Source organism: Camelus ferus, chromosome 8, assembly GCF_009834535.1.
Source record: "Camelus ferus isolate YT-003-E chromosome 8, BCGSAC_Cfer_1.0, whole genome shotgun sequence".
Taxonomy (NCBI): Eukaryota; Metazoa; Chordata; class Mammalia; order Artiodactyla; family Camelidae; genus Camelus; species Camelus ferus.
Window position 1 is genome coordinate 56,943,181 of NC_045703.1, and position 14,404 is coordinate 56,957,584.

Consider the following 14,404-nt stretch of genomic DNA (forward strand, 5'->3'; position numbering starts at 1 on the left):
TTTTATTATGCATTTACTATATTCCAGGCCCTTTGCCAAGTACTTCTTTCACATCTCAATACCATTGTGCCCAGTTCATAGATGAAGCTTAAATGAACTAAAGTAATTCAATGAAAGTTACAAAGTTATCATGTAGCAGAGTTGGGAGTTAAACCCAAAGACAATACTCTTAACCATTTTGATAAATTGTAAATGAAATGCGCTAAGAAAAAAAAGTATGAATGTGTGTATGGGTTTATGAAAGGAAAAAGAAAACCTAGAATAATTAGAAATTTAAAAATGGAAAATATAAACAGGATTTGTTTGCCTTTTAAGAATACATCCTTCTTTGCAAAATGCCTCACAACATTCTCTCCAAATTGTTCGAAAGAGCCCGCTCTCCTTTCTGGAGAGTATTTCACAACACTAATCTATGTTTCTTTCTGTCCATGGAACTTACTAAACATCATTCACTTTAGTACTTTGTTCAGTTTTTACACATACTCATATTTCTCAAATTATTTATGGCTCTTGTCTTTTAGTAGGCTTTTAGAAGGTAAGAATTAGACTTATACTTTTTATAAAACACACATAATAGACATAGAATAGCTACTAAGTAATTTCTAAAAAATTTGCATAGAGATACTTATGAGGTTAGGTATCAAAACTATTTACAAAAAGAAAACAAAGTCTTCTATTTGTAACTTATTAGAAACTCAAGTTGTTCTTCAAAAATTAACTTCTGAACCAATGGGAAGAAACAGCTTTTGAAAAATTGTCTCCACTAAACTCATGTCTGAGCATGTGAGTAGGGGCTGAAAAATATTATCACAGGTCAGCATTTAACAAGTCTTAGCAATGTTCTCTCTTGCAGGTCCTTTAAATGAAAGAGAAGAAAACATAATACAATGTAATGCATAAACACCATACTATATGGTAGATACTACTTACAAATATTAATTTACTAATCCTCACAACAATGCTGTGTGCTTTTATAGATGAAGAGACTAAGGCAACTAAGGCACGGAGAGATTATATAACTTTCCCAAGGTCACAGAGCTAGTAAGTCGTGGAGTTCAGATATGAACACAGGTAGTCAGCCAGACTCAAGAACCTACCTGTGTGCGCTCTTCATCTCTAAGCTACATAGCCTTTCTCCAGAATCATTAACAAGTGAACATGAGTAGTTTGGTTTTTGAAATATGTCTTATTAAAAAACACAGCAGCAATGTTAAAATGAAACTGATACACTGTAACTGGCTATAATTCAATAAAAAATTTTCAAAAAATTAAAAAAATTTCTAAATATATGTAATATAAAAATATTTAAAGTGTGCTTTCTTACTTTCTATTTATGTCTAATGTTTTTTAAAAGCATGTTTGTGTAATGAATGGTACGTTTCATGTTTTCTATTGGTCCTTATACAGCACTGGGACCTCAAAATATTTAATTGGGGATACATTCTAATATGGGGATTTACAACTTTTAGATGTAGTTCCTGTATGACTTAAGAAAAACAAGTTCAAGATATTTTAAATGTTTTTCTTATCAGCTAATGCCACAATGATGGCAGAACATAATAGGATGTAACTTTTAAACTGGATAAAACAAATTATGACTTAAACGACAATTTATCCTGAAATAGTGATTCTTGGTCTTAACAGGGAAAAAGAAAGTACACTTAAAAGCATAAAGTACTGCATGTATTTCAGAAACAAGAAGCCCATCAGGTCTATACGGTAAAAAAAGACGATTGCATTAAGGTACACTCAAGTTAACAGTGACATGCGGAAAATGTAGCCTATCTCTTTAGGGTGTAAGCAGACATTTGGAAAAGTTTTTAGAAGAGTAAATGAAAACACCTTAAAACATTTCAAAGATATTCTTATACTGAACTTTTCAATGAAAACCAACTTTAGTACCAAGGCGGACCTTATACTGGGATGTGATCTGAGCAGCAATAAAGATCCTCTCTCTGGTCCCCTACCCAGAATTGACAGTTCTGATACAACACCTAAAGTCCCCACATCACACAGACATTCCTTCTGGTTAAACTACTGAAGGTGTTTTTGATAAAGAGTAAATTTGTTCTCTGGGAAGAATTATTCACCACTTATACTTCAAGAGCAATAGTCCAACTTACCTATCTTGAAGAATGGTGAGTGTTGACAAAGAAAGACGGGGAAGACAAAGCAGGTAACTCTAAAACATAACACCTGGGCCACTGTGGCACTACAAGTTTAGCTCTCAGGGAAATAAGAACGCCTTACCCCAGGGCAAAATTCTCCAAAACAAAGTCTATTTCGAAACTTTGCTTAAAGTTGGCTTTAAGTAACTTTGTCAAACAAAGATACAAAGAAAATACTTTAAGCAGATTAAAGAACAGGAGTTAAAAAAACACTGAAAAGAGAACATTTTAAAATGACTAATATATAGCAAAAAAGGTTTCTCTTTTATACCTACACCTAATTTTGGTCTGAAGTATACTCTTAACAACATGCAAAATCCAGATGTTCACAGCCACGATATATTTGGGTATTTAGTTGTAATTCAATATTAAATGATCTGAATATTTGGGGTGACTACTCATATACTTTACTTCACGCTATTTTCTTACTTCTCTGACATAGAAAGCTTGCCAGTTTGTTGCTTATAGTTGCTGGTTATTTCATTTCGCACTCTTTGAATAAGCTCCTCTTCAATCCCAAATTCTATTGCTCTGTGGATCACATTCAGCCACCAAGGAGAATTAGAATAAATCTGTAAATAAGACAACAGCTGATCAATGAATTTTTTTTTTTTTAGTACTCACTATGTTTCTATCACTGGAAAGGGTCCTGTGAAAAATTCAAAGGAAGCAATAAACGCAAATCCCAAGGGGACTACGTTAGCGGGGAGAACAGTATACCTACTCTGCATACAATGAATGAGTACAACTTCTGCACCCATCATTAAAGAGAACACCTGTTTCCTGACTACTCGGGATGAGTGAGAATTTGTTGTATGTACCTGTGTAACAAAGCTATGCTAAACACTTAAGCAAAATGAAAATTCAGTATTCACTCTATATATCTGAAAAGGTAACATGTTTCTTTCTCAGCATAGTAAAAAGACATCATGGTTGTCCTCAGCTAACTGAACTAGATTCTATTAAAAGAATAACCTATGATAACTAATTAAATTATATGCCCAAATACTAAATAATTAATGTATTAGGGAGAATAATTGAAAAGTAAAAGACAGCGTGTTTTGTGTAGCCTCCTCTTTAGACTTTGCTACTGACTTCACGAAAGAGAAACTTCGGAAATGACAAATGGCACGTATTCCCTAAGAAAAATATCTGTGGTTCTAACGTTTCAACATCTTAAAGAAAAGATTTTAGAAACATACACATCTAAGATCAAAAGTAGGTTATAGACAGAAACAGACTCGCAGACATAGTAAACAATCTTATGGTGACTGGGGAAAGGGGATGGGAAGGGATAAAGTTGGCAGTTTGAGATTTACAAATGTTAGCCACTGTATATAAAAATAGATTAAAAAATTTCTTATGTATAGCACAGGGAATATCTTATAATAACCTTTAATGAAAAAGAATATGAAAATGAATATATGTATATATATGCATGCCTGGGACACTGTGCTGTACACCAGAACTGGACACACTGTAACTGATAGTACTTCAATTAAAAAAAAAATAGGTTACAGAAATCTCTACTTTCTTCAAAAGACAACTTGTTATATACCCAAGGTCAGAGGAGACCCCATCACAGCCTAAAGGAAATGAAGAAGAATAACCTCAGAATAGGTGATCATGCATCTGTTGAATCAATAAACACAGCTAACAGCAAACTTTCATTGTGCTCCAGGAACTACACGAGGCGCTAAGAATTCCAAGGTGAGCAAGAAAGTTCAAGCTTCTCCCCAAACCGAAACACAACACAAAATGCTACGTGGAGACACAGGTGAGTGAGAAAAGCCGCACATGTGGCTGCACCTTTCTGTGGAGGTCACGGATGGTCTGCTGCACCGGCAGCAGGGCGTGCTGTGCCTCGGCGACCTCTGAATTGCACTTGCTCATGTAATGCTCTCGCAGCTGCTTGGCCTGTGTTGGAAAGGGAAACAAATAAAAACTTCCACTCCAGGTCTTGAAAATAATTTAGTATGATGTTTTAAGAACAGGGTGCTTATTTTATTTATTTAAAGCTACTTAACTCGACTAAAGCATAAAACTCTACAAGTATACTGTAGAGAACATAAAAGCCACATTGAAATTCCTCAGATGTATACTGAAGAGAATTTATCTGTAAGTCACCTTTACTTATATTTAACTGTAGGTTTCATAACTAAAGAAATTCTAAGGATTTGCCCCCTGAATTTCCCACTAGTTTTTTAATTTAAAAAAAGGGAGGGGGAAGAGCAGTAATGTTTCAAACTGTGAGGCAAAGCAAGGATTCCTTTTAGAATTTCTTGTTTGATTCATTTATTACAATTTCTTGGAATTACTTCAGTTTAGAAATAATACTTGAGAATATATACTAACACAGATTTTATGGACTGAACTGTGTTTTCCCCAAATCTATAAAATGAATCCCTAACCCCTAAATGTGACTGTATTTGGAGATAAGGCCTTTAAGAAAGCAATTAAATGAGTCAATATAGTTAAATGAGATAATAAAGGTGGAGCCGTAATCCAATATGACTGGTGTTCTTAAAAGAAAAGAGCGAGACATCAGGGATACAAGTGCACAGAGAAAGGGCCATAGGAAGACACAGTGAGAAGGCAGCCATTTACAAGCCAAAGAGGCTTGATCTGTGTGTCTGCTTTTATGTCAACACTATACTGTTTTAATTACTATAGCTTTATAATACGGTTTGAAATCAGGGAGCACGATGCCTGAAGCTTTGTTCTTTCTCATGATTGCTTTGGCTATTCAGGGTTTTTCCTGCTTCCATCAAATGTTTGGATTGTTTGTCCTATTTCTGTGAAAAATACCACTGAAATTTTGATAGGGATTGTGCTAAATCTGTATATTGCTTTGGGTAACACGGACATTTTAACAATATTAATTATTCCAGTTAGTAAGTGTGAGAAATAAAATTTCTGTTGTTTAAACCGCCCTGGCTGTGGTATTCAATTATGGCAGCTCAAGCAGATTAATACAATAAGGATTTAAAAATTGCTCCCTTTCTACTTTTCAAGACAAGAAGGATCACTTTATTTGCAAGCAATACAAGTGCTGAAAAATTTTATTCTTATAATTTTCCATTAGAAAACTTAGGAAAATTCTTCAGTTTTGTTCATTTAACTGTAATACTTCACTGACTCTTGAAACTATTTTATGAATGAAGAGAGAGAACCAAAGGCTATATGGGACAGTGGAAGGAAAACTGGAAAGACTACTGAACTGGAAATCCCAATGCTTCCACTTAGTAGAGGGTTAAGCCATATGAAACTGCCAATACTAGACCATTTTCGACTTACAAAATTGGCAATTTCATGAGGTCAACTGAACAGATACATCTCTTTGAACTAGCCATTTCACTCCCCTTGGCTTCAGTCACTTCACTTGCAAAAGGAGGTGGCTGCAGTAGATTATTTCTTGGATCTTGTCCAGCTTTGAAATACTGTAGGTTCATATTCCGTGAGAGTTAGGCAAAAGTGATAAAGCAGTCTCCTTCCTCGGAAATACATCTGTAAAGTATGAACTCCTCATGCTGCATTTATCCTTTTTCTGTTACAACCTTCCAATTAATTTCTATAAAAATTCCTTAGCTAAAATTATTTGGTCATTAGAGCTGTCTACTAACAGATGGGATTCCCAGAGAATTTCTTGTCACTGAAGGCATTTAAACAGAGTGACTGATTACATGTAAGGATTAGATGCCTACACTGGGAATAAAATTTCACTCAAAAATTTCCAACACTTCGATTGCCATCTAGCATCAAGAGAGAGCTGTACATACTTACACAATCTCATTTTTTATCCTGCTGATTCAAATAAAAACTCCATTTACAGGTTCAATACATTTCAAACATATCTATTACTCTTTTGTTTTTAGATTTGCCATCTCTTTTTCATCTTTAACAAGGGAAAAATCCAAGGGGGAATGAACATAATAAGCATTTAACAATAATTTATAACATTACTCTTTCTAATGAGAGGCAATACTGATTGCAGAGGGAACTTCTTTGAGAGGATGTAAATAAAACCACTGAAAATTTAAGTCTATTTACTGCCTTAAATACACAGAAAGATGGAGAAAGTACAAAATTTTAATTTTTACTGGACTACATCTTTTGCAGATCTGTCATCAGATGAACAAGATCTCCTTTTTAACCTGTTGTTTATTTACATCTTGTGCTGTTGGCTACCCATAGCCATATCTACAATAGGCAGTTGCCAGAGAGCTGCAAGCAGGTCATCAGATAAACAAAATAATACGGAGTACTGCTATCCTATGCCACCCAAAATCACCACAGTAAGTTTGGAACATCAGAGCAGCAAGAAAACATGGTTACCTTTATAAGCCCTAGGAAATATCAATTAGACGGAACATGAAGTCTGAAAAAAAAATTCTTTTATAGATAGAATGAAAAAATAATAATTACCTCTTCCTCAAGTCTGCCATCTCTCAGGGTAGGAGGAATCCCTGGGTGCTTCGCTATCAATAATTCCATCAAGTTATGGGTGGCATGAAGTCTCTACAAACACATAAAAGGCAATGATTACGACAGCCAGTGCAGCGAACTCTTAAGAAGAGAGAGAACCTACCATTAGTAAAGTATACAGAGAACTAACACCACATTTAAGATCGAATCACTGAATACTTTTTCTCTAAAACAATTGAATACCAACTTTCTCAGAGAAAACCAGTAAGGTTTATGGTAAAGACCTTAATTTATAATTTTCAATTAAAAATACAGTCTTATGAAACATGTTTTTGTATTTAACAGAGTATGTAATATAGGTACACGTCTTCTCTTATACATGTACTTGTCTATACAGGGAAGTAAGAGTATGCCAAGTAAGTCCGGTAAAGTAGAAAGGCTGACTGCACATAGTGATTCCTCTTCTCCTAGGAAATACGTCTGGAAGAATGTAGAAATATTACAATAAAAATAAGAATAATGGAATACACAGGAAAACAGGGCTGTGGCCTGGACCTGTGGAACTCAAGAGCTGAAAAGGGAGGAGCTGGAGGTGGAGACGGTGGAGAAAAGGAGAAAACTCCATTTAAAATCTCTGTATTAAATATAAGTCAGGCATCTCACAGTGATATTGAGCCTGTGCTGGTTTGAGGCCTCCTCTGGAGTCAAGGACTATGAGAAAAGAATAAAGCGAAGTAGTTTCTAACTTGAGGCTTTATTTGGGAAGGTAGCTAAGGGCTAAAGGATGATTGGGAAAGAGTCCAGGTAAGATCTGATTCGTTGCAGTGATTTGAGACTATAAAGGTTTACTCTGGCCACAAATTATGGGCCACAGTACATATCTTTGTAGAGTTAATCTTTGAAGAGTTACCTCAAATGTCTTAGGTCTTCCATCATGCCTTCATAGATAATATAATTAGTAGCACTATCAGATTTAATAGCAAAAACAAAAGTATAAACACCACCAGCTTCTCTTTGTGCGGTTGTGGAAGAGGACTTCTGTTGCTTTCTGCACAAGTGGTGGAATGGACTGAAGGCAATACTTGTCTCTCTCCACCCTCTTACACAATTTATCCCAGCAGAGCAGTGGTGAATCTGACTGGACACAGCAAGACATTTGGTGGGCCAGGCCTTACCACGAGGTGGGGTTATTGTGACTCAAAAGCAAGAACCAGGCTAATTAGCTTACTCTTCATTCTTGAACTCAGGCATACCAGACTTATTTGTCTTACTTTGCTTCCTTTATTTGGGAGCACAGTATCTTTGCACCTCCTCCTTCTCCCATGGGGTAAACACATTTGCTTATGGTTCAGGACCTTCTGTAATCCTTATCCATGCAATGCAAGTAGACTTGTATTTACTTTTCTCTCCTTTTCCTTCTCCCCCATATATTCCTGCTGAGGCACAGGTGAACATGTAGGTCCCAAGGTCTAGATTCTGAATGGCAAAAAAGGCCTCACCTGGGACTCATTTGTTAAGTTTACACAAAGATTCATAAAAGTGGTCCTTATTTACCATTGAGCTAGAGAGCCTTGTCTATATGGTCCACTGGACAGAACCAAGAAGACAAAGAGATTTCATAATTAAATAAGTGTTATAACTCAAATACCAAAATCTCCTTAAAAGACCTCCAAAAATTAAATTAGATCACTGGATAGGTTTTTTATTACTTAGTTGCATTGCTGAGTTTAACTCAATTTCTGTTCTTTGTGATGAATACAATGTGAATAAGCATGTTGATGTTAACATACAAAAGTGATTAAAATTGACCTCATTCTTTGAAATACAAATATTTTAACCTGCTTTTCTAATGTAGATTAGGGTTATCTAGCCAGCCTTGAGGCCAATATTGGCCTGAGCAGACAGGATAGCAATGATTCTCAAACTTTCATGTATAAATATACAAATCACCTTGGGTGCTTAATTTTGAAAAGAACGTGCATTCTAAGCTCCATCACCAGTGATTAGGACTCAATCCATTTGTTACCCTTTGTCCTTTTAAATATTCAGAAAAATTATTTTGTAAAAAGCAAGTATTTTCAAACTGTTTAATTTTTACTTACTTGCAGTGAATCGGTTTTGAGTTTTTCCTTGTGTTCCTCAGACGAACGCAACACTTCTCTGTACAATTCTGCTGCCAAGGCATACTCACCTGAATAATCAAAATATATTTAAAAGCAGAAGAAAATCATGTATTTAGCTCCCAGTGTTATCTAGTTATCTATCATCTAAAAATATCTACTGTAGGGATACAGCAATGATTACACTCACCAATTTATTTTTTAAGAAAAATAGTTTAACTTGGTGTTAATATAATTGCCCCAGTAAAGAAGCTGATGATAGCACCTTCTTTTTAGGTGAACTCCAATCAAACACAATGTTTTAAAATTACACTGACAAACAAACTCTGAATTAACTTTTAATTAAAAATAAATGGTTTTCTTTTTGTTGTAGTTAAATGACTACCAATCAGTAGTCATTAGGATATTTGAAATTAAGGACAAATTTTTGGTACTTACATGTATTTATAAACAAATATTCAAAACACTATGACCAACCTATGCATAATTCTCAGAAAATAATGCACTCTTATTGATAGGCATTATTCTTGTTGGTAGTAGGCCAGAATGATTTATAGTTAAAAACTACATTTCAAAAACTTAAGAATTCTTTCTATTTCTGGTGACACAAACCAAAATTAGTCTGAGATATATGCTGTGTTTTATTATACAAAATGAGCAGCTCATTCAAATAAAGTAATTCAAAAAGTATCAATTAAAGCACTTGTTGGCAAACTATGGCCTGTGGGTGTTATGACTGCATTTTCATAGGGTCCACAAGTTAGAAATGGCTTTTTCACATTTTTAACCGTTGAAAAAAATTTAAAAGAATAATAATGTTTTGTGACATGTGAAAATTACATGATATTAAATTTCAGGGCCCACGAATAAAGTTTTATTGAAACTCAGCCATGCTGACTTATTTATGTACTGTCTGTGACTACTTCTGCATTACAATAGTAGAGCTGAGTAGCTGCCACAGATTTTATGGCTCACAAAGCCTAAAATATTTATTATCTAGTTTTTTCAGAAAAAGTTTGATGAGACTTCAATGAAGAAGAAATGAAACTTTTTTTTAATGGCTTGAATAATGGAACCTATCTTATTTGCTGCCTGAGGAAAAACACAAAACTGGTAATTTATACATACAATTAAAAATCTAACAACAGTGGCAAAATCATGAAATACAAAAAAAAAAAGGTAAAGATGTTCTAGTTTCAGTTTGCTACGGAAAAAAGCTGTTTTCCTGATCACCACATACACTTTCACTTTTTTAAACATTAAACTAGTTTCATTAATATCATGGATTTAGAACTTTATTCACAGCCATCTTGAGCTTTCCATAAATACACCTTTGTAAATTTTGTTGTTGGTTCTCTCTCTCTCTCTCTGTTAAAGCTGCTTTTATATATGTATATTTCATTGTGGTAAAATATACATAAATTAAAATTTACCATTTCAACCATTTTTAAAAGTGTGCAGTTTGGTGGTATTAAGTATATTCATATTATGCAAAACGCTTGCTTTTATACCACTGCTTTATATCCAGTTCTATCAGTTACTTAATATTAAACTTTCTAAATCACACATTTTCACAGTACTTTACAGTCATCCAATTTCTGTGCACTCTAATAAAGGAGAAGATGATTTTCATGATAACAAGGTTGCATTATAATGTAGGAGTAACATTTAATTATCTTCACACAACGAACTCTCTTTTTAGTTTTGAAGAGTCTTGTAAAGCTTTTCAAAAGACATATAGATTCTATTAATATTTATACTATCATTTATACAGGATAATTCATTTAACAATTCTCCCCTCATCATTACTATATTTTTAAAAGAAGGTACAATGACTTACAATAAAAGCAGTTGAAACTGAACTATTCATTATAATACCATTTTTTTTTAATGTTTGGTTAAAAAAAGACATGTTTTATGGGGAAGACACAAAAATGTGTATATTCAATACGCTACACAAGTTTAAGCCAAGTTTGGAAATACCCATTCTTTGCCACTTGGTGGCACTAACATTTTCAGGAAAATAAATCGTACTGGTTTGGTATCTCCAAGCTAATTTTCTCCAAAAATACATGTTCAGAAACAAAAAGTGTTTGTGATGATCAGGAAGAAGCTTTCTTTCACAGCAAACTGAATCCAGAACATCCATAGATATATATTTCATGTACACATATAAAATTGAAATAATACCATGCTTTTAATACCACAATCAGTGAGGACCTCAGAATATGCATTGTATTAGAATATGCATATATATTGTTACGTACAATATAAACAAATTCTTTTAGTTTGATATTCATTTTAGATTTATTTTAGAAGTCAGATCCTCACTATCTGATCTCTATATTAAAAGAATTTAAATTATGTAAGTTAAGTATGTAATGTTACTTTTAAAAAGGTGTACTGTTTAATACACTACTATGAGTTAAGCCATGGAAACTTAAAGTACTTAATCCGTTACAATTAAGTTTATAATTACAATTAAATGAAGCACTGTTTATTAACAGACTTTCAAATAGAAATTTCTTTTAACAATTAGCAACAGTTTCCATCCACAGACAAATAACCACTGTGGGAATGCAGTGGAAACTATCTGAAAAGAGCAGTGATGCACCTCCTGTCACACAGAAATGTGCTATTTTGCCACACAGGAGCCAACTGTGTGCTGATCCTGCTGGAGTGCTATAATGTCTGCAAATGATCGTATGAATAACCCGTTTTTCCAATTCCCATATTATGCATAACTTCACAGCTGGGAAAAAGAGACACCAAATCTGAAAAGGAGACTAGAAAAAGGCTCGCACTGCTGCTCTTTCAAATTTTTCAGTCTTTATTCTCTTTGTTTTCCATGTTGGATAGTTTCTATTGCTATTCTACTTTTCAACTTTACTGACTTTTTTTTCTGCAGAGTCTTAACTGCTATTTATTAAGTATCTTTTCCATAACAGACAATGAAATTCACATTATTATAAGCCTCAATTTACATTTCAGTGTGTCTATTTAACATGTCTGATCTTTACTCCCGAACCTATGAACTACAGCTCTAATGATTCTCACATTTATATGGAAATGTGTTTACTAAATGGTGCTCATTAAGAGTCAGTTATGCACCTTGTGCTTTGAGCCAAGATAGAATAACAGAATGGATTTACCCTCCTTCCTGAAACAACTAAAATGAAAGACAAAATAAATAAAATAATAGTTTGTAAGACACTGGACATCAAAAAACAATCAAAAAAGCAGTGATCTTGAAGAGACAGGCAACTCCAAGTAAGTATCTTTCCATGAAATGTAAGATTCCCTTCCTAATCTGCTTAAATTTTGCGCATAATATATAACACGTTAACTATATCCACATCCATCATATGTGTGTATGTCTGTCTCTCTCTGTTAAGAATTTAAGGTCCATAAGATCAGAGACTATTTTGACTACTTTATTTTATTGTATCATTTTTAGTACCTAGATCATACCCAGCACACAGGAGACATTCTAATATTTGTTGAAAGAATGAACTTACAAACATCAGTTTCTAAATCAATGACCAATATTTATCTGAATGTGTCAAAATTTAACTGTTCTTCCATTTCTAGGCAATTTGGTTGTTTCAGTTGTTATTATAGACCATGATCAATAATTTATAGCCAAATCTGTGTTCACATTCTAATTTCCCTAAAAAAAACTTCGAAAAGTGGAAATGTTTGGTGAAAGTACATGTAAACTTTGAAGGTTTTTGAAATGTTTTGTATAAGTGCTCTCCATTAAGTTGAACCTATTTAAATTATGATCAGTACTGTGTGAAAGTGTCTTTCTTGGGAGATTTTGATTTCTACTCTAACTAATCTTCCTCTTCGAGTACTTAGAAGAATCAGAGATAACAAAGCAATCACCTTCTACCTTTAATGATGTGGATGCCTGCTAAGCCATTGAGAGCACAAACTAGTTGCCGATGTGCTTCTTCACATTCAGTTCCACATTTCTTCTGCAGAGATGTCAGCAGCTCTTCCATTGTCATGGTGCTTAAAGAAAATGCAGATTGTTCAGAACTAGAAAGAAAATCCTAAGTGAGAGCATTACAATACATAAGATCAAGAGTACCAGACTCTTAGAGAGCCTTTGTGACAGCTTCAGCATCCTTCTGTTTACCTCTATTTTTGCCACCACCACTTTCAGCTTAATTACCTCTTACTATTCTGAAAACAGTATGGGTACGAGGATCTAAGACTGAGACTGAATCCCAGCATTAGGCTTAATTAACGTGTATGAGCCTGATTCTTCTTTTAATATGTAAAAAAAAATGAAGATTCTCCAAGGATTAGAAGAAATGCCTTTTCTACCAGAAGGCAGTCTAACATTAACCACTTTATATTGAAATTTCTGCCATACGGAAACTGTGCACAGCAATTCATATACACTTCTTGTGAAATACATCATGTTTGCTATTTATTATACAGATCCATAGTCTTTGTCATGCTTTTTATTTGTCTATGAACATTTTAAAGGCAAGGAAAAAAGTCAAATTCCTCTTTATATTTCTTATAGCACCTGAAAGGGTTCTCTTTTTAATATCAGGTGTTGGAAAAAACTGCCAGTTCTTGAGTCAGTCTGATGAACAAAAAAAACTTTTGGGACAATAGATTATTGTGGGCATAAATATCTTAATGTATTAGAAAGGAACAATCAAAGAATATAGTTAGCACAATTATAAAGAAAATATTTAATGGTACTCTCATTCATTTAATTCTGTAATGTGGGAACCAAAAAATATAGTAAGAAAAGAACAAAAGCCTTTCATATCTGGAGTATAGCAGAAAACAAAACAAAACCCAACAATAGTCCTAATTTTAAAAGAAATGTTCAAAACCATGAAAATAATTTTGATGATGTGATTCTCTTTCACAAATGGGGTTCCACGCCAAAGAAAAACCACCACACTAAAAATAGCTGATAACTCAGAGATGCTAAATGAAATTGTGAGCTAGGAAGCTAACTGCTTAAATATTGTCTATTATTTCTATATTATCAATTGCAGTATAAGGAAAGTAATAATAAAACCTTTTCTGGAGTGGCAAGAATTCCCCACGAACAGCCTGTGGGTGGCAGCAGGCCTGCCTGAGCCTTAGCAATGGATACAGGATGGAGGTGACAGTCCTTCTGTCCAGGCTGCTGAGCTTCAGAGCCCAGTCAGAAATCTTCCTGAGTTTTACCACCGCATCCTGGCAGCACACTTCGTGCTGACGGTGATAGAAATGTCTTTCCACTGGAGAAAAGTGGAGCCAGTGGATTTCTTCTGTTTGAGGAGGTATCTGGATCTGTACGGAGGAGGAAAAAAAATTACTTCACCTGGAAATTTAACTTTTCATTCCAACTTTTTTTTTTTTTCCCCTCTAATACCCTTAATCAGCAAAAACTTAAGCTACTGACTTGGTCAATCACATCTTTCTTTGCAGACCTCCACAGAATCTTGGCAATAAAGCTGTACAGGAGCTGAGGATTCTTCTTGCAGTAAGGACGATAGAGAAGCCGAACCCACCAGTGTTTGACACAGTAAGGTTCAATACCAAGAAAGACCACTAACCCAAAAAGATCTGAAACAAAAGAAAAAAGCACAATGAGAATACAGATGGTCCCTGACTTATGATGATGTAAAAATGGCATTCATTGGAAACCATACTCCAAATTTTGAATTTTGA

General features: G+C 34.3%; 1 protein-coding gene across 9 annotated transcripts in view; it reads right to left on the reverse strand.

Moving 5' to 3' along the window:
* Positions 1 to 14,404, reverse strand: part of SHPRH (SNF2 histone linker PHD RING helicase) — an 86,844-nt gene that overhangs the window by 47,021 nt on the left and 25,419 nt on the right. For all 9 annotated transcript variants that reach the window (XR_004322045.1, XM_032485105.1, XM_014555545.2 and 6 more), the window contains 7 exons: positions 14,136 to 14,299; positions 13,767 to 14,023; positions 12,609 to 12,730; positions 8,696 to 8,784; positions 6,594 to 6,686; positions 3,978 to 4,085; positions 2,598 to 2,740 (listed from right to left, as the gene is read on the reverse strand). Coding sequence is in view for 8 of the 9 variants with exons in the window: in XM_032485105.1 (XP_032340996.1) it covers positions 2,598 to 2,740; positions 3,978 to 4,085; positions 6,594 to 6,686; positions 8,696 to 8,784; positions 12,609 to 12,730; positions 13,767 to 14,023; positions 14,136 to 14,299 (976 nt within the window). In the remaining variant the exon portion in view is untranslated. The remainder of the gene's footprint in view (positions 1 to 2,597; positions 2,741 to 3,977; positions 4,086 to 6,593; positions 6,687 to 8,695; positions 8,785 to 12,608; positions 12,731 to 13,766; positions 14,024 to 14,135; positions 14,300 to 14,404) is intronic.